The sequence below is a fragment of the Leopardus geoffroyi genome, chromosome A1 (assembly GCF_018350155.1).
Source record: "Leopardus geoffroyi isolate Oge1 chromosome A1, O.geoffroyi_Oge1_pat1.0, whole genome shotgun sequence".
Taxonomy (NCBI): Eukaryota; Metazoa; Chordata; class Mammalia; order Carnivora; family Felidae; genus Leopardus; species Leopardus geoffroyi.
In genome coordinates this window covers 173,087,343-173,114,736 of record NC_059326.1, presented here as the reverse complement: position 1 = coordinate 173,114,736, position 27,394 = coordinate 173,087,343, and the positions used below count along the sequence as shown (strand labels likewise).

Below are 27,394 nucleotides of genomic sequence, written 5' to 3'. Positions count from 1 at the left end.
CAACCAGCACCACCATCCATCATCTCTAGACCTTTTTTTCATGTTGGCAAACTCAAACTCTGTACCTGTTAAAGAATAACTTCCTACTTTACTCTCTTCTCAGCCCTTGGCAACCACCATTCTATTTTCTGTCTCTATGAATTTTTACCATTCTAGTTACCTCATTATAAGTGGACTCATACAATATTCATTCTTTATGTCTGGCCTATTTTACTTAGTGTAATATCTTCAAGGTTCATTCATGTTGTAGCATGTGTCAGAATTTCATTTTTAAGTGCATTATTCTTTTTAACACTGGAATTACAGTAACTTTGTGGTCTATGGATTCTACTTCTATTTTTTGCCCTTAGGTAAGTTCCCGCTGTGAAGAGGAAAGCCTTTTAGCCCGATGTCGATCTAGTGCTCAGAACAAGCGGGTGGATGAGAATTCTTTGATTTCAACCAAAGAAGAGCCTCCAGTTCTTGAAAGGGAGGCTCCGTTTTTGGAAGGGCCCTTGGCTCAGTCAGAACTTGGAGGTGGACATGCTGAGTTGCCACAGCTGACCTTGTCTGTGCCTGTGGCTCCGGAAGTCTCTCCACGGCCTGCCCTTGAGTCTGAGGAATTGCTAGTTAAAACACCAGGTAAGATGGGGATGGGGTCTCAGTATGTAAGTGGATAGGATTTTAGTATGTTGTGATGAAAAGCTAATAGTGTATCTCTATATAACAAACTACCCACTTTTCTCCTGGAAATCCCAAAAGTGCTGGCTAATTGAATGTAATTCAGTGACCATGAATTGGGGGTACTCTGTCCAGAAGACATTTTAAAAACTACTCTCCTTACTCTACTGTTGATCTTCATGACTGTTGATCAAACACCATGTGAGTGAATACTTAGGATAACAGTGTTTTAGGGAGGGGCACCACACAGTATAATAAACAAATGAAACTTATGCTTCAGATACTAGCTCTACCAATCCTTGTGTTACTTAGAAAGTTGTTTAACCTCTCAACATGTTTCCTCATATATAAAATGGACATCATAATGTAATTTACCTGACACATAGTAAGCAGCTAATTATAAATTCTCCCTTGAAGTTAACCAATTGCTTTTCACTTTATCATTCTTTATATACATGTCAACCTGGTGGGAGCTGGATCTAAACATATGGTCTTTAATTTACCTTCTGACTTTTGAATATTATTGTCACCCAAGGAAAATTTTGAATGTAACTTTTTTATATTCCCAACAGTAGCTTGTGGTGTTATTCCTTAAAGTAAAAAAAAGTATCCCAATTGTGCTTAATTAAGGCAGAATCACAAATACTTTTAAAAGGAGTAATAATGATAGTTACTATCTCATTATTTATGAACCAAGCTCTGTTATTAGGCTTTTTTATATAATTCTTAAGAACAGCCCTACAAAGTAAATGTCTCTTTTATTTGTTTAGGAGTAGAATAAAAATTGTAATCTTGGTGCTGTTATGCTTGGAATTCAGGCTCTACTCCACCTTACTTCTTTTTTCCTTACTAACAGTTAATTAATATAAAAGCAGTTTTGCCCTTTTGATTTTTCCTTTAGTCCTTTTATGAGAGATGTATATAAAAATATCTTCACATTAGTTTGTATCTGCATTGAGAACTATTTTCTTGTTTTATGTTAACTAATATTTTAGAATAAATAAATTCCTATCCTGTCCCTACCCAGAAGATGAGGAGGAAAACAAAAAATACGGTGATTCATTTTTCTGTGGCATATAGATTTTTTTTTTTTTTTTAATTAGCATGTGCTCAGTTTCTAAATCATCTAATGAAAAGATATATGCATTTCAGGAAATTATGAAAGTAAACGTCAGAGAAAACCAACTAAGAAACTTCTTGAATCCAATGATTTAGACCCTGGATTTATGCCTAAGAAAGGGGATCTTGGTCTTTCTAAAAAGGTATGTTATTTTAGTCAATTCTAAAATATGATTAAACCATATGGAAATATGTGATTTTAAAAACAGAGCTTTTAGTAATACTTAGCAACATTGATGCACACTTAACATAGAAATTACAGAATGTTATAGTATATACATTTGGTCTAAGATTCTATATTGAGAGACTGTTCTCCATTTGTATGGACATGTGTATCAGTTGTTTTTAGATTTTCTTTTCAAATGAAAATGAAAAAAGGTTTTAAGATTGAGTAAAATTTGTGTTTGTTGTCATTTCTTTTCCAGGCTCAAATCTCTTAACCTGATTTCTACCTCACTTCTGTCTGTATACGCCACTAACCTACTCTTATCCCACTGCCCTGTTTTCATACCAGCTAAGAAAAGACTCAGCTCACTTATAAACCAAATAGAAATATTTGAACTTAAGTTTTTGAGTTTGCAGATTTGGTTTTCATTAGCCAAGAAGGCATCATTAAATAGTAGATGGAGATAGAAAATTGTTTTCTAATTCTATAATGATGATAGCTGGATATTAATTTTTAAGAAACTTCCTGTTGCCCATATGTATGAGGAGTAATTCAGGGTTTTAGAAATTAAGTTGTTAGGATACACAGATTTCCTTTTTTTTTTTTTTTTTTTTTAAATTAAAAAAAAAGGTTTTTTTTTAATGTTTATTTATTTTTGAGAGAGCCAGAGACAGAATGCGAGTGGGTTAGGGGCAGAGAGAGAGGGAGACACAGATTCCGAAGCAGGCGCCAGGCTCTGAGCTGCCAGCACAGAGCCTGACGCAGGGCTCGAACCCAAGAGCTGTGAGATCACGACCTGAGCTGAAGTTGGACGCTCAACTGACTGAGCCACCCAGGCGCCCCACAGATTTCCTCTTAAATTTTCTTCTTTAAAGAAAAAAATGGAGATTGCAATCAAATCACAAATTGAGTTTTTAGACTTTTTTCCTCAGCTATAGCAGCCTTCTATCATTTAATCCTATATTGAAGACTCTAGTTTTGTTTTTGTTAGATATTCACCCATGTCAATTAGCATGTAAATGTAAAACTCAATATTTGTGTTTTTGTACCTCATTTTAAAGGCTGCATTATATTCTTTAGTTCTTTTATTCTTTTCAATGTCCTAAGACTGGGATTTTGTCTTTGGACATGGACTTTTCAATTCTTAGGTTCATCTGCTCTCTGAACTTTATCTGCAGTTTGTACAACGATCAGTAACAGTATCATGTCCCCAAATCATCATCCTATCATTGCACCTTATACTTTTAAGGCTGTGATAGTTTTCTTCTGCAGTGCTTCCCCTGGCTCTGTCTTACTCAAATCTTAGCCATTTTTAAGATTGTTGAAAGAGGTATATTGTAAGGGACAGGGAAATTGGGATTCAGTTGAATATTTTGAGAGTGGAAGGGACATTTGCAATCAGGTGATAACTTTAGTAGTGTTATACAAGGTGAATTATGTAAGGCTGTGGGATCACTGCTAGAAGTGAGATAATGACAGATTTTAAAGAAAAGCAGAATTTGGGGCAATTAAGTAAATGATCCCCCCGCCCCATTTTATTGATATGTAATTGACATACAGTAAGTGAATGGTTTGATTAATCTATATGGTGAGCATTTGGAAATTTGCTGTGTATTTTGTCTTGTTTTCACCCCAACTTCTAGTACCTTTACAGCAAGAATAGCATCCATTATGTTGACTTTTTGTGGCCACTAAATTTTGTTTTACACTCATGTTGAAGAATATTTTTATTGTAGGAGAAGCCATTTTCTTGGACTGGAACTAATTTATACAGGCATTATTAGTAGGGGTATAACATGTGTAGGAAATTACTCTTGATATCTAAGTGTTTTGAGTTTTAATGTTGCTTTCATTTACATTAACCTGCAGCCACTTAAATCAGGAAGACATTCTGTGGTTCAGAGCTTTCCAGTATATGTGCTTCTGAAGTGAGCACTGATCCAGAGCTCCTTAATATTTAGAATTCATCAAATAAATAAGTCTTTGTAAAAATAATGGCATAAATTCAGTTTTAAGAAGATAGATTTTAGGGGCGCCTGGGTGGCGCAGTCGGTTAGGCGTCCGACTTCAGCCAGGTCACGATCTCGCGGTCTGTGAGTTCGAGCCCCGCGTCGGGCTCTGGGCTGATGGCTCAGAGCCTGGAGCCTGTTTCCGATTCTGTGTCCCCCTCTCTCTCTGCCCCTCCCCCGTTCATGCTCTGTCTCTCTCTGTCCTAAAAATAAATAAACATTGAAAAAAAAAAAATTAAAAAAAAAAAAAAAAGAAGATAGATTTTAAATACAGGGTGGTATGAAATAGAACAGAGATGGTGGGTCAGTTTCTGGGACCATGCCCTTTGTCTTTGTCTACCACTTCAATCAGAACAGCATTCTGTATCTGCTTGATCTATTGGGGGTCGCTGCATAATCCCACCCACCTCTTATCCCTGGTTTTTGAAGGAGTATGTGTTTGTATGAGTCTTTTGGAGTTGTGTTTTTTGTTGTTGTGTTTTATCTCATGTCTTTCCCCATGTAGTTTCTGTTCAATCCATTATTGTCATATTTTTTTTTTTTTTAATTTTAATATAGCTAGGATTTCTGTATCTGTGACAGTAGACAGTTCAACTTTTAGCATATAATACAAAAGGTTTATTTTCTGTTCCTTTGTAAACCTGTTGCATTTTACTTATTTGTAGTGTTATGAAGCTGGCCACTTGGAGAATGACATTAATGAATCACGTGCTGCATCTCATTCTAAAGAGTTTGGTGGAGGTGCGTATTTTTGAGATTTAAATGTTTGAGATTTAAAAAATGTAATGTGGAAATAACTAGGAAACACCTTGTCAGCTAACTAGAAAAGTTGTTACATATGTAAGCAAGACCAGCAAGGTTGCAACTTCTAAGACTTGTTTGCCCAAGGGGCTCCTGGCTGGCTCAGTTGGAAGAGCACGTGACTGTTGAACTCAAGGTTGTGAGTTTGAGCCCCATGTTGGGTTTGGAGATTACTGAAAAATAAATAAGCAAACTTTAAAAAAGAAAAAAAAAAAAAGACTTGTTTGTCAAAATATGCTTCCCAATAGAATGCATGACACTAGAAAATTGTCTGGTCATCTTCAGTTTCATGCTGAAATTAGAATTACAGATTTAGAATGTAGAATCCTGGAATTAGAATTCTGTTAGAATAAGTAACTGGTAGGAACAATAGAGAAAATGAGCTACTTAATTTTCTTATTAGATGGTTCTCCAACTCTATCATTACTTTCTTGGCTTTGATTCAATTTTTGTTGTGTAGGACAGAAAATAAGGAGTCTGAGTTGAGAGGGAAATTACAAGTCATCTAAGCCAGTCTTTCACAAATAGTCTTAGTTTCTTTTACCACATCTTTGATCTTTGGTGAGTGAGTATATGCTTGAAAAAGGGAGCTTACATTTCAGTCTGGTCCATTGTGGTTGCTTCTTAAGGGCTTTGAAATCTTTTAAATTGTTTTTTAATCTGACTCCTGAAACTTAGACATGGTGATCTTGGTTCTGCCAATTGGAGGAATGGGCAGCTCTTTATTGAGTAACAGATACAGTAATCATAGTTTGTGCATTTGCTCTACCATGTCCTTTGCTCAGTTCCTTTGTTTAGGACTGTTAATCTCTAATCCATCGAAAGCATTATAGAGAATTAGGATATTATCCATATTATCCCTATTTTATAGAAGAATGTGAAGATGAAAGAGGTGGCAGAGTTGGGAGGACTAATTCCAGACCTGACCACATTCATTGCGACACTACCATCTTGTTATACACCCCAAATTTTCTACATGCCAATTCTTCGTGTCACTTTGATCATTCATCTGCCGGTGCCATTTATTGATTACTGTTATTTCTGAAGTGTTAGGCCAGATTTGAGCACATAGCATCAGATGTGCCAGCAAAGGGTATCATGGGAAGGTATATTGCATGTGATCTTAAATGAGCACATCTTTAAATGTGACCCATGATTATTAAGTTTTTTAGTAAGTAAATCTAGCAATATGTTCACTTATGTTAATCTTGTGTGAAAATATAATTTCATCAATTTGCTTGCTTTAGGAAAAAAACTTTCAAAGTAATATCAGCTCTTCTCTTACACTTTTATACTCCAGTTTTTGTAAAACCCAAAACTTATTCTTTATCTTTTGTAAATTTCATCTGAATATTTTAGCTACTGAGAAGTTTGAACCTTCATTCTGCTATTCTGTTAATTATTCTTTTAGTTATAGGCAGCCAGCAGCTTTGATAGCAGAGCTTCTCCATCTGTATCAGGCAGTCCCAAGAAGAGAATACTAAGCCAGTTTTCCAAAGTCTAGCCTTCATGTTGATACCTAGCCTAATTATCCTGGAACATTTTATGAAATATTACTTTAAATTCCTGATACTTCTGTAACAGAGAGGTGAAATAAGTATAAAATATAATGAGGGAAGGACTGGAATGTCATTTTGTATATAGGCCATGTTAGAGCAGGCATATGTTTTAAATTGTTGGATGTTCAACGTTATAGTACCATTGCTAAATATCCTTTAAGTTACTAAATGTGTTAAGGGAGATCTCCCTTTCCTCAAGCCAGATATTATGTATTTCAGCTTTTCATCTTAATCCTTAAATCATATAGTGCTATAATGTACTATCTTTAATGTGGAGGTCGAATTTTAGTATCTTTTCCTGACTACTAAATGTATTTCCTCCCCATTTACAGGATGTTAAAGTCCTTTGAGGAATTAAGAAGTTTTTCATTTCAATCATGTAAAATGAAATTGTTTTAACCTACTTATACGTTTACTATTTAATCTGTATGAGGCAGAATTTATATGTGTGTAGCTATTTTCCCAACTAATTATGTAGTCGTGGTGGGTAAATCTCCCCACCCTGTGCCTTTTTCCCTCATCTACAAAGTTGGGGAATTAAATGGGCTTTAAGATTGGTTTTTTATTCTAACATTCTCATAATTCTATGAGGTCCTTTTAGTTGAGGATTTTTTCTAACATTTTTATTCTAGTTTTATTCTAACATTCTCATAATTCTATGAGGTCCTTTTAGTTGAGGATAGGAGTTCTTGGACATGTAAGTGATTAGCCAGGAGGTAACACCTGTTTTCCTGTCATAGGCACTACGAAGATATTTGATAAACCAAGGAAGCGAAAACGACAGAGGCATTCTACAGCCAAGGTGCATTGTAAAAAAATGAAAAATGACGACTCATCAAAAGAAACTCCAATCTCAGAGGTATTACTCAGTTCCTCATCTTTTGACCTTCCAAAGCAAATCTACTTTTCACAGTAGAGGCCACATCCCTCTTTCCCTTGAGTAAAAGAGTAATGTTCTACTGAAATAGCTAATGAAAAGCTGTAATAGGAATCCTGGAGTAGAAAGAGAGTCTGATGCTAGTAAAAATCAGGCAAGACAATATATGGCAACTATGGGTATGATCTTTAACATCCTATGCTCTAGGTGTCTGATAAATTTTGTAACTGTTTCATCACAAAGTAAGCTTTTTCTAAAACCAAAGAGCACAATGCCAAGTAACCATATAATCTGAGTGAACTTTCATACTGCCCTTTTATAGTTGAGACTGCTACATTTAGAGGGGAAGGAAACTCAATTTGCTTATTTCTTGAAACCAGCATCTGCTTAATTTTAGAATAATATTTATAAACATTGGCTTTAAGGAAACAAAGGTAGATTTAAAACCATTTCCTTGCAGAGCATCAGTGCAGTCATTGATGCTATCTCTGGCTTTTCAACTCAAGTTAAAAGAGAAATAGAACAAGTCAGGTCAGCATTACACATTATGATACAGAGTGTTTCTTTCCAGAATAATTTGAATAGAATGCCCAAGGTGGGCATTATTTAGGAAACACTGATCTTGGAAGGACAAATAAGTAATCAAATAAACTTAAGAATGTTTTCTCTCCCTTAGTGAAACCTTAAAATGGAACAGCTCAAAAAGTTCCAGTGGAACAGCCTCAGAGCAGTTAGTGGCAGGGCATGAGGCGCCCACTACCCGCCCAATCACAGCAGGGTTAGAACTAACATTGCATGCAGTCCGCCCGCGTGATTGGCTGAACATCTGTAAGTGCTTAATGGCTAGACAAATAGCAGCCCAGAGGGCGGGGGTCAAATGGAGGAGACATGAATAATACAGATATGGGACATTATTTTTTCTCTGCAAGGGAGAACTGATGACACACAGAACGGCTGCAAGCCCCAAGGACACTGTTGAGGAGGGTGTAGAGAATGATCATGGGATGCCAGCATCGAAAAAGCTGCAGGGCGAACGAGGCGGAGGAGCTGCACTCAAGGAGAATGTCTGTCAGGTAGAAGATGTTTCCCACTTGCATTTTGATTGCTTGCTTGTCTTTTAAAAGAAGGCCTCTTCATGTCTTAATAAGTATATATGTAGTACCTACTATATGTCAAGAGTTTCCATCACTTTAAATTACATCATATAGTCCTAACAATCTTGTAAAGTAGATTACCATTATTACCCTCGCTTTTATAGATGAGGAAACTGAGGCATAAAGATGTTACATAGCTTGCTTATAGTCACACGGCAAAGCCAGGATTGAAACCCAGGCAATCTGGGTTTAGAGTCCTAACCACTCTGTTGTCTTGCCTCTCTCTAAAGAGCCTTTATCAGACTTGATAGTAGAGTCCATTAAATGGATGCTTTGATTATGCTCTCTCTTTATGGGCTTGATTTACCTTTGTAAATTCTTAAAAGCTGACATATAAAAAAATTGAAGATACTTGGTTTTTCTTCCTCTTTTCTAATTAAAACGGCTAAAAAATAAAAATAACCCAAGCCCAGGATATGCTATGATGAACAATAGAATTTCAACTTTGTTTCTTTGTTCATTTTCGCTATTATATAAAGATTGATCATATTCGGATGAGCACCCAAACACACTGTTAGTTCTCAGAGAGTGTATGCCCACAAAGATTATCAAGAAAAAATGGTTAAAGATATAGTGGCCTTATGGCCCTGGATTGTTTGGGCACTCTTTGTTTAAATCTATTGTCCTTGTATAATTTATCAATATTGTGTCCTTTTATTATGGTTCCTAATCTGAAAGATGAATTACATAATCATCCCAATTAAAGGGTTAGTCCATAACATTTGGTTAATTTTAAAACATTATTCTTTGATATGTATTGTAATTGAAGTTTTCCTGTTTAAATGATGAAAGCAGATTTGTTTATTGTATATAAAAGCTGGTATCACTGGCACTGTGAATATATAAAACATGGCAGTTGTCAATTTTTATGTGAATAGGAGATAATGAAAGAGACAAAGTTTAAGACTAACTTGCACTATAGGTTGATTAAGACCTTGGGGGTCTGTCTGTTCTTAACCCTGGCTGCCTCTGGCCTTTTCCCCAAAGTTCTCCTACTCATTTGTTTATTTAAGTTATGATGTTAAGTGGCCAAGACCAGTTCTGTTTCTTGGGTTCTTAAATGTATTAGACTTGCCTAGTCACCTTTCCTCACCCAGTAAGTATAAGACTTTTTGTCATTTTTATATTTTTCTGCTAATCAGTGTGGGGAAACAAGTCAGGATGTTAGAGGGATAAAAGTAACAAATGTTGGGAATTTGTAGAATTTTCATAAATCTTACGGTGTTTTGAAACAAACATCCAGATCTTTATTTCCTAAGGCTCTATCAAAAATGGCACCCTATCTTAGATGAGATCATCTTAGAAAAGTGGCCTCTCTGAGATGGTTGTAGATGTATCTCAAAGGTCATTCAAACCTTGAGTAGAGCCCTTTTGGGACTGTTACAATTCAAGTCTAGCTAGTCAGTATCTCTTGCTTGAACTATTAGAGTAGCTTCCTTGATTGTCTCTTTGCTACTGTTCTCACATATCTCATTCTTGAACTCATTTTCCATGTAGTAATCAGAGAGATCTGTTTTTAAATGAATATTTGATTTTAGCCTTCCCTTGGTAAAGACCTTTGATGGTATACCTTTGTAATGAGAATAAAATCTGAAACTACACCATAATGTGTAAGGCCACACAATCAGGCTGTTGCCTTTTTCTTACCTCATCTTCTACCACTTCTAACTTTTGTTCCACTTTAGTCCACTGATTTTCCTTATGATTTTTAGACATGACATAGTTTTTCCTGTCTGTGGACTTTCTGTACTGGTCTTCCTGGTCTTTCTGTCTGACTAAATGACTGACTAGTAGCTTAGAACCCTGTCTGAGAGGCCGTTCCTAATCATCCAATCCAAAATAGCTATTTGAATTCTCTACTTAATCTTATCATTATCTTTCCTGTTTGTTTGTTTACTTGTATTTTCTGTTCTTAGAATACATGAACCATGAAAGCCAAGGGACCTTGTGGTACCTGGCATAGAGGAGTTAATCACTAAATATTGGCTGAATAAAGAGAGGGCTTTCTGCTTTCTAGAAAGCTGCTAGTTAACCTCTGCCTTCATGAAGGCCTTCTGTTCTGGACTTTAAAATCCTTTTTCTGTAGACATACCTGTTTTCTTTCTCTTAACAGAACTGTGAGAAACTGGGTGAGCTGCTGTTATGTGAGGCTCAGTGCTGTGGGGCTTTCCACCTGGAGTGCCTTGGACTAACTGAGATGCCGAGAGGAAAATTTATCTGCAATGAATGTCGCACAGGTGAAGTAGATACAGGAGGGTCTTCTTCCAAAGATGGTCTGAGTTTTAAGTTTTTCAGGAAAACCCAACATTTATTGGATACACTTTTTTTGTGGCGATACTGGGCTAGTTACTGCAGACACGGATAGGTGCTTTGTAATCTTTGCCCATAGAAAAGAATTCCAAGTGAATAATGACTTTATGGTATAATGCGGTGCAAAAGTATTGTAGTAGAGATACATTTAAAGTGATAGGTAAACAAAGATGAACCAGTGCCACAGAGAAAAAAAACTGAGTTTGGTTTTAAGAGAGACATGGTCATTGGTGTGGGGAGAGGAAGAATAGAAGGTCCAATAATTAAAGTATAGACTGTTTAGGGAATAGGAGGCATAGGTTTGTGTGTTTAAGGTATTTTAGGGAAGAGGCATTGGTAGTGACAAGGAGGATTTCTGGATTACTGTCAGTGTTTTCTGTTTCTTGAGCTGACTGGTGATTACATAAGCGAGTTTATTTTATGGTTATTTGTGAACTATACACTTAGGATGCTGTACTTTTCTGTGTGTATATCATATGTCAACAAAACTGTTTACCAAAAGAGAAAGACCTATTTTAAGAGTTATAATATACAAATTGGGTCAGAAACTAAGAATGGTCAGATGGAACCAGCCTGTAAAGTACCTCACAGGCTGTGCTAAGGAGATTGTTCTTTCTTCAGCATTATATGTGAATGTTACAGATTTAAAAAAAAAAATTTTTTTTTAACGTTTATTCATTTTTTAGAGAGAGAGAGTGAGCGGGGGGGGGGGGGGGGGCAGAGAGAGAAAGGGAAGGAGACACAATTCGAAGCAGGCTCCCACCTCCGAGCTGTCAACACAGAGCCTGATGTGGGGCTTGAACTCATGACATGAGGTGAAGTCGGACTGAATGTTACAGCATTTAAGTAATAAAAAAATGGGGGATGACAGCTGTTACACTCCTAAGTCATTAAAATCGTAAGTGTGCATGATCCTGCCCTGAGTGAAAGCATGCGTAGAGTGAGAAGCGGGCGGACAACAGTACTTAGGGCATGTCCACATAGAAGAACTACTGGAATGTGAGGAGGAGCTAGTCAAAGAATGGCTGTGAAGCCGGGGGCAGTGGGGTGTCATAAGCAGTGGCAGATGTGGCAGAGAAACCAAGGAGGTCCTGGCGTGAAAAGAGACCGTTGTATTTGGCAGTGAGGAAAGGCTTGACTTTTTGCCAGAGGGTGCCATACTAAACCAGGTTGAAGGGTGCCTGGATACCAGTATACACTATTTCTTATAGAAGCCTGATACCATGGAAAAGAGGGCAGTAGTTGAAGGGAGGATATTATAGGGTCAAGAGGAAGAACATCTTGAGTGTTGGTAGGATAAAGGTTAAAAACCACATAGAGAAATAAATTCTTATAACAGAAGAGGGAATCATTGGAGGAGTACAGTTATAGAGACAGGAGAGAATAATTTTGAAGAGGCAAAAAGATAAAATAGGAATGTTCCTTGAAGTTGTGAGGCAGAAGAAGGAAGCTGAAGTTTTTTTCTTACATTGGTGAGAATGATGGGGAAAGGTGGTCTCTCACTTGAAGGATAGAGTGTAGGTTTAGAGTAGCCCATGTGGGAACAAGAGACAGAATTAACTTGTGTCTTTATTTACTTTTTTTTTCTTTTTTTTTTTTAACGTTTATTTATTTTTGAGACAGAGACAGAGCATGAACGGGGGAGGGTCACAGAGAGAGGGAGACACAGAATCTGAAACAGGCTCCAGGCTCTGAGCTGTCAGCACAGAGCCCGACGCGGGGCTCAAACCCACGGACCGTGAGATCATGACCTGAGCCGAAGTCAGACGCCCAACCGACCAAGCCACCGAGGCGCCCCAACTTGTGTCTTTAAATAAGTGGCTCTGTCACATTGAGTTATCTCATCTTTCTGCCACTACTTTTAGTAGCGTGTGAATAAAAGCTGGAAGACAAGATAGCTGTGGGTCATTTTGTCCCTGCATGGTGGGCTTTTTGATCATTATGGAAAATAGTGCCATCCAGCCCTGTAAATGAAGTTTAGAAAAAAATGTTTTGGTATGTGCATATCTCTTATCCTAATCTTAGAGCTTCTTGCCTTTTGTGCAAATGATCCAGTTTTGCTAGTCTTACCTTTTTTTTTCTTAATATTTTATTTTATTTTTGAAAGAGAGAGAGAGAGTACGAGCAAGAGAGGGGCAGAGGGAGAGGGAGATAGAATCTGAAGAAGACTCCAGGCTCTGAGCTGTCAGCACAGAGCCCAACACGGGGCTCAAACTCCTGAACCGCAAGATCATGACCTGAGCAGAAGTTGGATGCTTAAATGACTGAGCCACACAGGCACCCCACTGTCTTATCTTTACTGTAATGTGATATTCTCTGACCAAGTTAAGGCAAAACTATTTTTTTTTAAGTTAGCCTCACTGAAGTATAATTTACCTACTATAAAATGCACTCGTTTTCATGTATGTTTTGATAGGTTTTGATAAAATTTATATACACCTGTGTAACCACAACCATGGAGAAGATTTAGAACATTTCCATCACTTCAGAAGGTTCTCTTGTACTTATTACAGTTAATCCTTATGCTCCCCTCTCCCCCAAATCTTATTTCAGGCAAATAATGATCTGCTTTCTGGTACTACACATTAAACTTACCCTTTTTAAGGGTTTCATATATATAAGTGGAACAAAACATATATAGTTTTTTGTGTCTGGCTCCATATAACGTTTTTGATGCTCATCTATGTTAATGTGTGTATCAGTAGTTCATTCTCTGTCTTAAAATAGTAATTGAGGTATAGTTGATGTACAATAAACTGCACAAAGTGTAGTTTGATATGTTTTGACATATATATGTCTGTATGTGTATATAACACCTTGTGAAACCATCCCTCAGCATAGTTAATTTGAGATTCAACAACATTGTTGCAGGTTCATTCCTTTTTATTGCTGGGTAGTATGCCATTGTATGGATATAGCACAGGTGGTTTATTCATTCATCTATTGATATACATTTGGGTTGTTCTCAGGTTGGGGTATTACTAATAAAGCTGCTGTGAACATTCAAGTCTTTGGATGGACACATTTTCTTTTTACTTGTGTAAATACGTAAGGGTGGAATGGCATGGTAGGTATATGTTTAATTTTTTAAGAAACATTCAAACTGTATTCCAAAGTGTTTGTACCATTTTAAATTTTCATCAGTAATGCATGAGAGTTTCAGTTCTTTCACATCTTCATTAACACTTGGTATTGTCAGTCTTTTTAAATTTAGCCCTTCTGACAGATGTATCATGGTATCTCATTGTGATTTTATTTTTAAATATTTATTTTGAGAGAGAAAGAGCAAGCGTGTGCACACGTGCTCAAGGAGGGGCAGAGGGAGGGAGAGAGAATGCCAAGCAGGTTCCACCCTGTTAGCACAGAGCCTGATGCAGGGCTTGATCCTATGAATCGTGAGGTCATAACCTCAGCCGAAATCAAGAGTCATATTCTTAATCCACTGAGCCACCCAGGTGCCTTCTCATTGTTATTTTAATGTGTATTTCTTTCTTTCTTTTCTTTAATGTTTATTTATTTTTGAGAGAGCCAGAGACAAAATGCAAGTGGGTTAAGGGCAGAGAGAGAGGGAGACAGAGAATCCGAAGCAGGCTCCAGGCTCCGAGCTGTCATTACAGAGCCCAACTTGGGGCTCGAACCCATGAGCTGTGAGATTATGACCTGAGCTGAAGTCGGACGCTCAACCGACTGAGCCACCAAGGTGCCCCTTAATGTGCATTTCTTAATGATGAATGATATTGTGTATCTTTTTTGTTTTTGTTTATATATATATATATTTTAATAATTTTTTTAATGTTCATTTTTGAGAGAGAGTACAAGCAGGGATGGGGCAGAGAGGATGGTTACAGAGGATCCAAAGTGGGCTGTGCACTGACAGCATGGCTCAAACTCAGAAACCATAAGATAATGACGTGAGCTGACATGAGACGCTCAACAAACTGAACCACCCATGTGCCCCTGTGAATCCTAATGTGCTTTTTGACTTCTTGATGAAGTGTCCGTTCAGACCTTTTTTTTTTTTTTTTAATTTGTTTATTTTCTTACTTTTGAGTTTTAAGAGCCCGTTGTATATATTCTGGGCACAAGTTCTTTATCTGATACATACTTCTAAAATTATTCTACCAATCTGTGGGTTGGTCTTTCATTTCCTTAATGGTGTCTTTTGAAGAGCAGTTTTTAATTTTCATGAAATTCAGTTTATTAGTTCTTTTTAGAGATTTTGCTTTGGTGTCATATTGAATAAATCTTGCATAATCCAGTGTCACAAAACTTTTCTTTGTTTTCTAATGAAAATTTTATAGTTTTAGGTTTCATATTTAGGTCTATGGTCTAGTTTGAATCAATTTTTGTATAGGACGTGAGGTAAAGAGTTATTTTTGAGGGTAGGAAATTCTATTCTGGTTTTAGTAAAGATGAATAGAGTAAGAATAAAGGAGTCATTTCTTACCCTATTTTCCTAATGGGGAGTGACTGTCCCGTGATTTAGGTTATTCTAATCTAATATTGGCTGTGAGTTACTTGGCATTAGACAGTAAGTAGTTTGCCTCTTTCCAAATGCATAATTAAAAATTTTTCCTAAAATCATTATTAGTTGGGTAAACTTACTATTAATAGGTGAGATGGGCTATTTTAATGAGCTTCTATTTCCAGCAAGTGTCAGAGGCAAGTTCAGATGTGTCTTTCAAGCCTGAGCTTTTTCCTTTACATTGTATTGCTTCTCAGAGAGAGGTGGATTTTTTTTTTCTTTTCTTAAACTTTGTATTACAGAAATCCTCAGACATTCAGGGTACCTGGGTAGCTCACTCAGTTAAGCATGTGACTTTGGCTCAGATCATGATCTCACTGCTTGTGAATTGGAGCCTGCTTCGGATTCTGTGTTTTTCTCTCTCTCTCTCTCTCTCTCTGCCCCTCCCCCACTCTCTCTGTTTCTCTCTCAAAAACATTAAAAAAGAAAGAAATCCTCAGACATTTATAAAAGTAGAACAGTGTAAAGATTCCCCCCGTATTCATCACTTAGCTTCAGTACTTCTTGGTGTTCTACCTCTGTTTACCCATGTATTTCAAAAGGTGTAACAGTTACTACTTAAAGGTATATATCTAATGTGTAGCAAAATTATACAGTACCCAGTCTCATTTAAAAATTTTCCAATTTGTTTCAAAGATGTCTTTTTATAGTGTTTGAATCAAGATCCAGATAAGGTTTTCTTTATTTTTTGATATGTCTCTTAATTTCTCTTAATCTACAACATTACTACTCCCACCCTATTTTTAAGTGTCGTTTATTTGTTGAGACAACGGTGATTTGTCCTGCTCAGTTTTCCACATTGTTAATTTGGTTGATTGCATCTTTGAGGTGTCCTTTTAACTTCTTCCTCTATCTCTTCCATATTTCCTGGAAACTTGTAGTTAGATCTAGAGGCTGAATTAATTTCAGGTCAGTTTTCTTCTGGCAGGAATGCTTTGTATGTAATGTGTAGTTCCTATTGTGTCACATTAGCAAGCAAACATTGTCAACATTTTCTCAGTAGTGATTGATTGTTCAGTGGGTTCACGTTGTCATCCTAATCAGTCTCTTAGAAAGTTCTTTACTGTGATATTGTGATTTATACTAAGAAATGTGTATTTTGGTCTTTAGTTTATGGCACAGAGCTCCCAAGACCTTGGTGTCTCCTAAGGGGTGAGAGTAATAAAGATGTCCTTTGTGTGTATTTTATTATGTTAATGAAAGACACACCTAAGGATGGGGGCTTGATTGCCAGAAGAACCCATCCTGATAAGAGGGCTAGAACTTTCATTCCTAGCCCCCTAATCTCTAGCGAGGAAAAAGGGCCGGAGGTTGAATCACTGGCCAGTGGTTTAATCCGCCATGCCTATGCAATGAAATCTCCATCAAAACCTAAAAGGGTGGGTTTCAGAGAGCTTCTGAATGATTGGTGAACATGTGGAGATTAAGAAGAAAGTGGTGCCTCTTGGAGAGGTCATGAAAGCTCCATACCCTTTCCTCCTATCTTGCCCTATTCGTCTCTTCCATTTAGCTGTTCATGAGTTACAACCTTTTGTAATAAACCGGTGATCCAGTAAATAAATAAAAATCTTTCTCTGTGAGCCATTTTAGCAAACTAATCAAACCTGAGGAAGACAGGGTCATGAGAACCTCTGATATATAGCCAGTCAGAAGTATAGGTGACAACCTGGACTTGAGAGTGGCATCTGAAGTTGAGGATGGGGCAGTCATGTAGAACTGAGTCCTTAATCTGTGGGATATGATGTTATTGCCAGGTATATAGTCTCAGAATTGTAAGATACCTAGCTGGTGTTGGAGAATTGCTTGGTGGTATGGGAACTACCCTTCCCGCTCCCCCCCACCCACGCACACACATACTCACACGCATACACACACCCCATATTGGAACTTAGTACAGAATTGTGTACTTACAAACTTTCATCTAATGCTTTAGCATTGGATGAACTCTTAAATTGGTGTTAATTTATTACTTTATTTCGGTTTCCCAGGAATCCATACCTGTTTTGTTTGTAAGCAGAGTGGGGAAGATGTTAAAAGGTGCCTTTTGCCCTTGTGTGGAAAGTTTTACCATGAAGACTGTGTCCAGAAGTATCCACCCACTGTTATGCAGAACAAGGGCTTCCGGTGCTCCCTCCACATCTGTATAACCTGCCATGCTGCTAATCCAGCCAGTGTTTCTGCATCTAAAGGTATGAGTTTCTCACATGGACCAGTCTAATTGTAGAACCTCGCTTTCATTGGCAGTGTGTATTTCCAGGTGCTATCTGGCATCTCTTCGTGGCCTCTCTAGCTTTTGTCAAGAGTGTCAGCATTTTATGTGAGAGAGAGGAGAATAATGGACTAGTCTAGCAGTTCCCACATTGTATTCTGTAGAGCCCTAATGTTATGTGGTGGTTTGAAATATTTCGATTTCTCAGTTTGAGAAAATATCGTGCTACATGCCTTTCTCCCCCTACTCCATTAGACCAAAGTGTATTATTGGTTTCCTATGGACCCTTTATATCTATGGTTGTCAGATGTGATATCATTCAGACATGGATTTAGGGTAGAATTGAGGTTTTTGTTTTGTGTTGGTTTATTTTTTTTTTAAATGGAAACTTCTATCCTAAAACCTCTTTCCTGCATTATAGTTAGATTGAGAGCTAAAGTTTCCAAAACTGCCTATAGTTCGAGGTAAATTCAAGTTTTTAGGTCTATTCTCATTGGGAAAACAATCATTTATTTCTGTTCAATAATAATAGGGTCTCTTACTAATTTTCCCAAGCCAAATATTGTGTCTCTACTATTAAATGCTTGTGTGCCCACAGAGCCCTCATTTCTCCCATAGGGGATTGAGGAGGAAAAACGTAGCAGTGTTTTGCCTTTGCTTTTAATTAGACTGGCAGTACCTTTTGTAATATGATTCCTTGGACTTATAGATCTCCTCACTCTTAAGTACAGTAATTTAACTTGCTTGATCAAAATTACAGTTTAACCATCAGTTTACCTTCCCATTTTTAGTTGCTATTGTAGATTACATTTAGATGATTTGGTAATGGTTTCTATTTGGTGTGATACATGTTAGAGGACATATTTTATCTGGAAGGGGTTCATTCACCTTAAAGTTCCGGCTTTAAGAATCACATAGTACCAAGCAATATTATTTATTAGTCTTTCTCTCTCCCAGCTGGCCTTTCTGATTGTGCACATCCCTTCTATTTAGTTTGAGGCTGATTCCAGGTTTCCTAGGAGTCTAGGCAATGGATTATATAGGGTTTTTCTTGGTGAGGCAGGCTCACTTAATAGTCGTGAGATCTGACTCTTTGTGGCAACTTATCACATAGCTCCCATCTGAGCTTTTCATAGTGAATTATGTGTTTTATCATCCCTTGTGCTAGTAGTGTTTCCTTCTATTAGTGACATTTTCTCAGTGCTGACAAAGATTTCAGTAACTCGTGTTGTTTTATATTTAATCTCTTTGTTTTTTGTCTGCTACTCTGGTTTTCCTGCTTGTAATTTTAGGTCGTCTGATGCGCTGTGTCCGCTGCCCTGTGGCATACCATGCCAATGACTTTTGCCTGGCTGCTGGGTCCAAGATCCTTGCATCTAATAGTATCATCTGCCCTAATCACTTTACACCTCGGCGGGGCTGCCGAAATCATGAGCATGTTAACGTTAGCTGGTGTTTTGTATGCTCAGAAGGTAAGACATGACTGCTTAATGTATGAATAGTCTAAAAAGAGGTTAATACAATATTTTAAGTGCAACAAAAATCATTTTCTTCACATTGTTAGTAGAGAAAATATTGGGATGTAATGTCTTGAACTTAGGGTAACATAGCAGAACTTTTAAACTTGTTTTTTTTTCCCTGATAAGGGAGAGGTTTTATTTTGTTATTTTGAATAATGACCTTATTTTCATTAAAATGATAAATGAAACAAAGAGAAAGATAAGGGAAAGGAAATAGAATCACCCTTGGAAAATGGGGGAATGTGATCAAACAGTACAAACTTCCAGTTAGAAGATTGGTAAGTTTGTGGACTTAATGTACACCACGGTAACTATAGTGACTAATACTGTATTGCATATTTGCAAGTTGCTAAAGAGAGTAGGTCTTAAAAGTTCTCGCTACCACCAAAAAGAAAAAATTATATTTATGTGAGATGTTTGATGTGTTCCCTAACCTTAGTTGGGCAATCATTTCACAGTATATACATCTAGTCATTATGTTGTACACTTTATACACAATGTTATATGTTAAATAAACTGGAGGTAAGGAATAATAATTAATAAATAAATAATCCCAAATCGTCCCAAGTTCCACCATCAGAAAAAATCATTACTTAATTTTAAGTGATACTACATAAGACATTTGTGCACATAAGCAGATAGCAGGGGTATATATCTAGATAGAAATAGTTCTAGAAGATGGTATTATATTGTACAATTGTGTTTCTTTTTTGTTAAATCGTTTATTCATGAATATAAAAGGAAAGTGAAGGAATTTATGAACATCTATTAAGTATTTTTTTTTTTTTTTAATTTTTTTTTTTCAACGTTTATTTATTTTTGGGACAGAGAGAGACAGAGCATGAACGGGGCAGGGGCAGAGAGAGAGGGAGACACAGAATCGGAAACAGGCTCCAGGCTCTGAGCCATCAGCCCAGAGCCTGACGCGGGGCTCGAACTCACGGACCGCGAGATCGTGACCTGGCTGAAGTCGGACGCTTAACCGACTGCGCCACCCAGGCGCCCCTATTAAGTATTTCTTAACTGTTAGAGGTATTCCTAAAGTTCTTCTAAAGTGGAAGAAAAATAAATTTTATATCTTTATATTTTTTTTTCTTCAACTTAAAACGTACTTCTTTGATAGAGTTAGTGTTAAGCTTCTACATTTTCTTTCAATTCCTCACAGCCTGATTTTTGCTAGTTATTGTAAGTGGATGGTTTAGTAATCATCACTACTCTATTTACTATGGTGCTTATAATTCTGATTTCCTTATTTTAATTTTTCTCTTGGTTGACTGAACTTCTAGGAAGCACCCAGAGGTGCTTATTTCTCTGCTTGAGGCTATCCATCATTTGCTTCTACACTAGAAGCATGTGTTGGGTTACTATAAAACAGGATATGTGTTCTTTTTCTAAGACTGTTGTGGACATTGCTTCAATGTTTTTTCTGGTGTTGATGGTGACACCAGTTCTCATGTAGTTTCTTCATTACTTTTCAAATTGACTAAATTTTATTGATTAGTAATTTAGGGGGAACAATTTCTCTCACTTCTCTGTTTTTTTAATACTTATTGGCTATGCAATTTCATGAAAACTTGGCTGGTTATGAACATTCTGAGGGACTCATTTAAAAAGTCAGTATGTCAGGGGCGCCTGGGTGGCGCAGTCGGTTAAGCGTCCGACTTCAGCCAGGTCACGATCTCGCGGTCCGTGAGTTCGAGCCCCGCGTCAGGCTCTGGGCTGATGGCTCAGAGCCTGGAGCCTGTTTCCGATTCTGTGTCTCCCTCTCTCTCTGCCCCTCCCCCGTTCATGCTCTGTCTCTCTCTGTCCCAAAAATAAATAAACGTTGAAAAAAAAAAAAATTAAAAAAAAAAAGTCAGTATGTCTAATTGAATGAACATCCCCCTTGAGAAATTTGGATATATACTAAATAGTGCTAAAGTCATAGAAGAAGGTTTTTCAACTGCTTTATATGATTGAAGTGGTCAATTTGGACTTTTTGTGCTCTTAGAAGATTCATGTAACATGACAATTTAAGGAAAAGATACACTTAGAGGACATGGTTTGTATCCTCAAACCATTCTATGCTGCTAATATAGAATAAACAAAAAGCACGTTAAGTGCAGTTACAGATAAAGAGGGAAGCCTTTGGGGTAGAGATGTTTTAATTCACAAAGAGGACATTCTTTTTGTTCTTCTAATACCTGCTCCTTATAAACACTGTCTTGTGAACACTGCTGCCTATTTATTATACCACTCTTCTTTTGTTTAGAAGAAAGTTAAAGACAAGAGTTAGGTATTTAATAGCTGTTAAATATAACATTCTGGGGGCACCCAGGTGGCTCAGTCAGTTAAGCATCCGACTCTTGATGTCGGCTCGCACCACGATCTCACAGTTCGTGGGATGGAGCCCCACATCGGGCTCTACACTGAAAGCGTGGAGCTTGCTTGGGATTCTCTCCCTCCCTCTCTCTCTCTCCCCTCCCCCCTCCTTCTCCCTCTCTCTTCCTCTCTCCCTCCCTCTCCACCCCCCCCCCCCCGCCCCTCTCCCACTTGCTTAGTCTCTCTCAAAATAAATAAACTTTAAATACAACATTCTGTAATTCTACTCTTAGAATAAAAACAGGTGTCTGGGAGGCTGAAGTGTAGGCTCCAAAAGTTTTCCACATTTCTTGGAGATGGGACGATGAAAACAGTTTCAACATTAGACCATTTCTAACTCCAGAGTGGGATGAAATGAATAAAAGCGAGAGTGCCCATGTGATAGCATTCCTAACATGGAGCATCCTAACTGAAAAGCTACTGAATCCATTAATAGATATACATAATGGTAACTGAGTTTCCGAGAAAACTTAGTAGCTGCAACAGTAGCAGCTTTCAAAGTGTAGGCCCTTTCAGAGGCTTCCATGAAATCATAACTCTTTTCATAATAATAATAGTAAGATACTACTTGCCATTTATAATTTGTTGACATTTACACTGATGGTTCAAAACTAGTGGTGGGTAAAACTGCTGCACCTAATAGAAATCAAGGCAGTGGCTCTAAACCATATAAGTAGAAGCAGTCCCTTGTGTTCTGTGTCACCACACACTCTCAGTTTTTTTAAAAAAAGTTTCACACAAGACTATTCTTATATAATAATCATTAATTTTATTAAATATCAATCCTCAGGTGAACATTGTTTTTAATATTCTGTATTATAAAATGGGAAGTGCATACAAAGTGGTTCTTTTGTATACTGATGGTTATCTTAAGTTAAAGCACTCATGCAATTGAGTTGCAGTCTGAACTAGCTGCCTTGTTTATGGAATGCCAGTTTTAGTTGTAAGAATTACTGTGACAAACCATGGCTCTTCACACTTGGATATTCGTCAGACATTTTCTTGAAAATGGATAAAAGTGAGCCTGTTTTCAAGGAAAACACAGACAGAAGTTGTTGCCAGTGATAAAACTTGAGCTCTTAAGTGAAAATTAGAATTTGGAAAACTGGTAACTATCACCCTGAAGCTTAACAGCTTTTTAGTATTATTGTGAAACCCTCATGATATGAATAACTGATATTATAATAGTATATAATGAAATAGATCAACATTTGGAAGATCTACCTAATTCAGCAAACTAGTATTTTCCATATGACCAATGTGCAATGTGCACATTAAAAAGTTAAAAACCGGGGCGCCTGGGTGGCACAGTCGGTTAAGCGTCCGACTTCAGCCAGGTCACGATCTCGCGGTCCGTGAGTTCGAGCCCCGCGTCGGGCTCTGGGCTGATGGCTCAGAGCCTGGAGCCTGCTTCCGATTCTGTGTCTCCCTCTCTCTCTGCCCCTCCCCCGTTCATGCTCTGTCTCTCTCTGTCCCAAAAATAAATAAAAGTTGAAAAAAAAAAATTAAAAAAAAAAAAAGTTAAAAACCATATATAAAAGATCCATTCAAAGTGCAAGACAGATCAATGAATTTTAATGTAGTAGTACTAAAAGTTTATTGAAATTATTTCAGATTTGACATTGCAACTAAAGTCTACCCTATGGAGTTTTAGTGTATAGATAGTATCAAAGAAGGAATTTGTATAGGTCTTGAACAAGTTACTAAAATAGTCCTTTTTTATAAGTATTTATCTTAGAAAGAACAGATTTTCTTCATATGCCTCAACCAAACAGCATATTGCAATGAATTCAGTTTAAAATATTTGTAAAAATGTGAAACACTGAGCCCCATTAACATATATTTTGGAAAATAGTTATTTTTTTTTTTACAAAATTTATATTAATAGAATTTGATATTTTTAAATGAATTAGTAAATATTTAAAAATTTTCTTAATTTTGATTTCTGTTTAGTAAATATACATATTTTTAGCTTACATAAACAAAATTTATTTTGGGATCTCCAAGAATATAAAGTTGTCGTGAGGCCAGAAAGCCTGAGACCTGCTAGACACGAACATATATTTTGCTAAGGCTTTACCCTTACTAACTCTTCAGGACAAGACTTGGAGTTATATGTTTGAGTCTAGCATGTTTGAAGCATGCTCATTTGTGGCCTTGAGGTATTTATTATATTCCCTAGATATGATTCCTCTTTACCTGAAATTCTTTACAGTCTGTAACCATGAGGATTTCAGCTTCAGACATAAAAATTGAATCACTTTAAGTGAAAATCTTTAGGAAGTGAAAATTCCTTGTCATTGCAATATACGTAATTATCCTGGTGTCTGAAAACCTCAATGGAGAAGGGAGAACATACATTTAACTGAATTTTAGGGCAACAAATCACCTTAGTACCTGTGACTTTTTTGTCAACTGTGAAAATCATAGGTATTTCATTTGTTGTAGATATCTTAAAGTATTTTGCAGTCATTGCTACTGCTAGATCTTATTTTTGCATTACAAAGAAACATACAATTTCTTGTTCTAACATTTTGATAATTATATCTTAATGTAACATTGTCTTTCCAATCTATATGTTAGGTTTATGCATTTATAAATGTTACTCTGAAAAGAGCCCATAGGTGTCAGAGTACCAAACATAAAAATGATTAAAGAGTAATTTCAAAAGAGGGAAGGAACTGACCATATGGAGACTGTGTATGTGTCAGACACTACTGGGCCATTTTTTCACTTATCTAGTCTTCAAATAGATGTGATTGTGGAAAACATCACTGAGGAAATGATACCTTAGCGAGAAAAGTGAATTCCCTATGGTCATATGATCTTGGTGCTCAAAATTGACATCACTTAAAATTTGTGCTCTTCATACTCTGGTCATTGTGTGTCACTGGTATCCTTTTTATTTGGTGTGTCTCTGGTGTGTGAAGAGAAAGAAATAAATATGTGTGCATGTATATATTTTTAGAAGTTGATTTTTTTTTAACTTTTTTTTAAATGTTTATTTTTGAGAAAGAGAGACAGAGCATGAGCAAGGGAGGGGTAGAGAGAGAGGGAGACACATAATCCGAAGCAGGCTCCAGGCCGTCAGCACAGAGCCCAACATGGGTCTCAAAGTCATGAACCGTGAGATCATGACCTGAGCCAAAGTCGGCTGCTGAACCGACTGAGCCACCCAGGCACCCTAGAGGTTGATTTCTGACCTCATTGCCCTAACCTCATTTTGCCAGTAAGATCTCATATTTATTTGTTGTGAATCTAACAAACCCCCAAGGTTGTGGTTCACAGGAATATTGGAGAGGGAATAAATGCTCTTGTAGAAAATCCTTTCTGGATAAATTACTAAGTCCTTAGCTGAGAGATAAATAATTGGTTAGGAGCAAAAGCTATTTCATCTGGGTCATGATATGTGGCCTTGTGATTCTGAGTGCCAGATTTTTTGATTCCCACAGGAGGCAGCCTTCTGTGCTGTGATTCTTGCCCTGCTGCTTTTCATCGTGAATGCCTGAACATTGATATCCCTGAAGGAAACTGGTATTGCAATGATTGTAAGGCAGGCAAAAAGCCCCATTACAGGGAAATTGTCTGGGTAAAAGTTGGACGATACAGGTGAGTGAGCATGAAGGAGACTGACACTCTTTTCTTTTACCATCCTCTGTTTCTTGGGATCTTAAATACAGTGTTTAGCATTTTTTTCTTTAATTTTTTTACAAAATTTTTCTGATTAAGCAAGGTGCACCCCCCCCATTAATTTTTCATTATAAAAGAAAAAAACTCATTTTCTGTTTTGTGATTATAGGAATAATACATATTCTCTGGAAAATTCATGAATGAAAACAAACCTATAACAAGGAAGATACATTGCTAATATTTTAGCATATTTACTTGAAGACACACCAGTGCATGTTCCCTCAAAATAATTAGCCTTATGGTTTATACCCAGTTTTGTGTCTTTTCTTTTTTTTAATTATTTTTGTTGATCGTGGAATATACAGAAGAATATCATAACATGCATGATTTAAGAGAATCAGAAATTTACCTTTCTGATACATACATACATAAATACATACCTATGTATGTTCCTCCCATTTAAAGAAATAGCATATTGCTGGTACTTGAGGCTCCCTCCATGACCCTTTCTGAATATACTGTTGCCCCACTCCTAGCAGTAACGACTATACAACATTTTGTGTTTTTTATTCCTTTGCGTTACTATATGTTTACACATGTATAATGTTTTGTTTTGCATGTTTTAGACCTTTATGTAAAGGAATTGATGCTATATTTTCCTGCTACTTGCTTTTTTCATTCACTATTATGCTCCTGAGATTTATAGTGGTTAGTGTAGTGCTCTAGTTCATACTTTGCCATTCTTCATTTGTTTTTCATATAGACTTCCGATATAGTATAGTTAATTTATCCATTTTCCTGTTTGGAGCAGTTTGTCAGTGTTCCTTAGTGTACATGCACAGGAGTTTTTCTTGGATAGGGGTTTCCACCTTAAATAACTAATGCCAAATTGTCTTCCTAAAGTGGACATGTGAAGTATTAATTTACATGTATTTTATTTTATTTTATTTTATTATTTTTTTATTTTAGGGGGCATTTCTTGGTGTCATTTTTCTATATGCCTAACAGTTTTTTAAAAGCCAAATTGTATTTCATTGTATCATTTGCCATAGTTACCTTATCATTCATTCCCTTATTGTTGAACATTTAGATTGCTGTCCAGGTTTTCATTCTTAAAGATAATTCTTCAGTGAACATTATAGTCAAAAGCTTTGTTCATAGCTATGTGATAATTATTATTTTGTTAAATTATTGTTTCCTTTTATAGATTCTTTAAATTAGAATAACTGAATCTAACTTTATATGTGAGTATATCTATGAAGGTGGGCGTTTTCAGCACATACTACTTGTTTGTTCTCTAGTTAGATTGTAAAAATGGCTAGGTTGGACTTTAATGTGGATAGACCTTGTTATTCCTTATTCCTATCCTAAAAAGTAGCTTGTTTCCCTAATTATTCTGCAGCCTTCTAAAGGTTTCCTTGCTTGTTTTCACCTTTCCCAGGTGGTGGCCAGCTGAGATCTGCCATCCTCGAGCTGTACCTTCCAATATTGATAAGATGAGACATGATGTTGGCGAGTTCCCTGTGTTATTCTTTGGGTCTAATGACTATCTGTGGACACACCAGGCTCGAGTCTTTCCCTATATGGAGGGTGATGTGAGCAGCAAGGATAAGATGGGCAAAGGAGTGGATGGGACATATAAAAAAGGTAACTTTATCCTTTTTGTTTCTCAGGCCAGCACAGATCTCTGTTACCCAAGTATTTGTTCTGTTATGTGTTAGAATTCACATATATTCCATTAGCTGCTGTGTTCTGATCTCTGGGGCATTATGTAGCTACAGCTATAGGATTTTACAGGGAACTTGATCCACATTGCTTATTATTTTTAGCCGAACCTTTAGGTAACTAGAATTTCCTTGAGGGAGTTTTTTTTTTTGTTTATTTATTTACTTTTGAGAAAGAAAGAGAGAGAAAGCCTGAGTGAGGGAGGGGCGGGGAAAATTCCAAGTAAGCTCTGTGCTGTTAGCCCACAATGTGGGCCTTGATCCCACGAACCTTGAGATCTTGACCTGAGCTGAAATCAAGAGTGAGACGCTTTAACCAACTGAGCCACCCAGGTGCGCCTTGAGGGAAGTGTTTTATCAGTTCTGTTTTCTCAGCATCTTATCAAGTACTGGAACTTTGGAACTATTTTATAGTATAAACAGTATAGTTTGCTAGACAAGAGTCAGAATCTCTCGTAGAGTTGTTTGTTCCACAAGGTTTTTTTTTGTTTTGTTTTGTTTTTGATTTGTTGGGAAGAAATAAAATTCACCAGAAGTTAATAAAGGAAAATATTGAAAATGAAAGCATTAATGTTCTGAATCAAAAGAGATTTTTTTTTTAAGCTGGCCTGGTAGTGAAGGAATGGGGACATTTGGGGCTAGGAGGGGTTGAATCAACTATGAGCCTCAGTTTTCTCTTACTGTATAATGAGTAAAGGTTGCTTTGAGAATTCAGTGAGATAATAAAAACATCAACCACAGAGCACATAGTTGAATTGGTATGCCATCAA

The 27,394-nt window shown here is 36.9% G+C and overlaps 1 protein-coding gene across 12 annotated transcripts in view; it reads left to right on the top strand.

The window, feature by feature from the left end:
• Window positions 1–27,394, top strand: part of NSD1 (nuclear receptor binding SET domain protein 1) — a 147,579-nt gene that overhangs the window by 95,515 nt on the left and 24,670 nt on the right. For all 12 annotated transcript variants that reach the window (XM_045447200.1, XM_045447278.1, XM_045447255.1 and 9 more), the window contains 10 exons: window positions 351–621; window positions 1,813–1,922; window positions 4,620–4,695; window positions 7,055–7,173; window positions 8,121–8,264; window positions 10,459–10,582; window positions 17,169–17,369; window positions 18,682–18,861; window positions 24,723–24,879; window positions 26,342–26,547. In XM_045447200.1, the coding sequence (XP_045303156.1) occupies window positions 351–621; window positions 1,813–1,922; window positions 4,620–4,695; window positions 7,055–7,173; window positions 8,121–8,264; window positions 10,459–10,582; window positions 17,169–17,369; window positions 18,682–18,861; window positions 24,723–24,879; window positions 26,342–26,547 (1,588 nt within the window). The remainder of the gene's footprint in view (window positions 1–350; window positions 622–1,812; window positions 1,923–4,619; window positions 4,696–7,054; window positions 7,174–8,120; window positions 8,265–10,458; window positions 10,583–17,168; window positions 17,370–18,681; window positions 18,862–24,722; window positions 24,880–26,341; window positions 26,548–27,394) is intronic.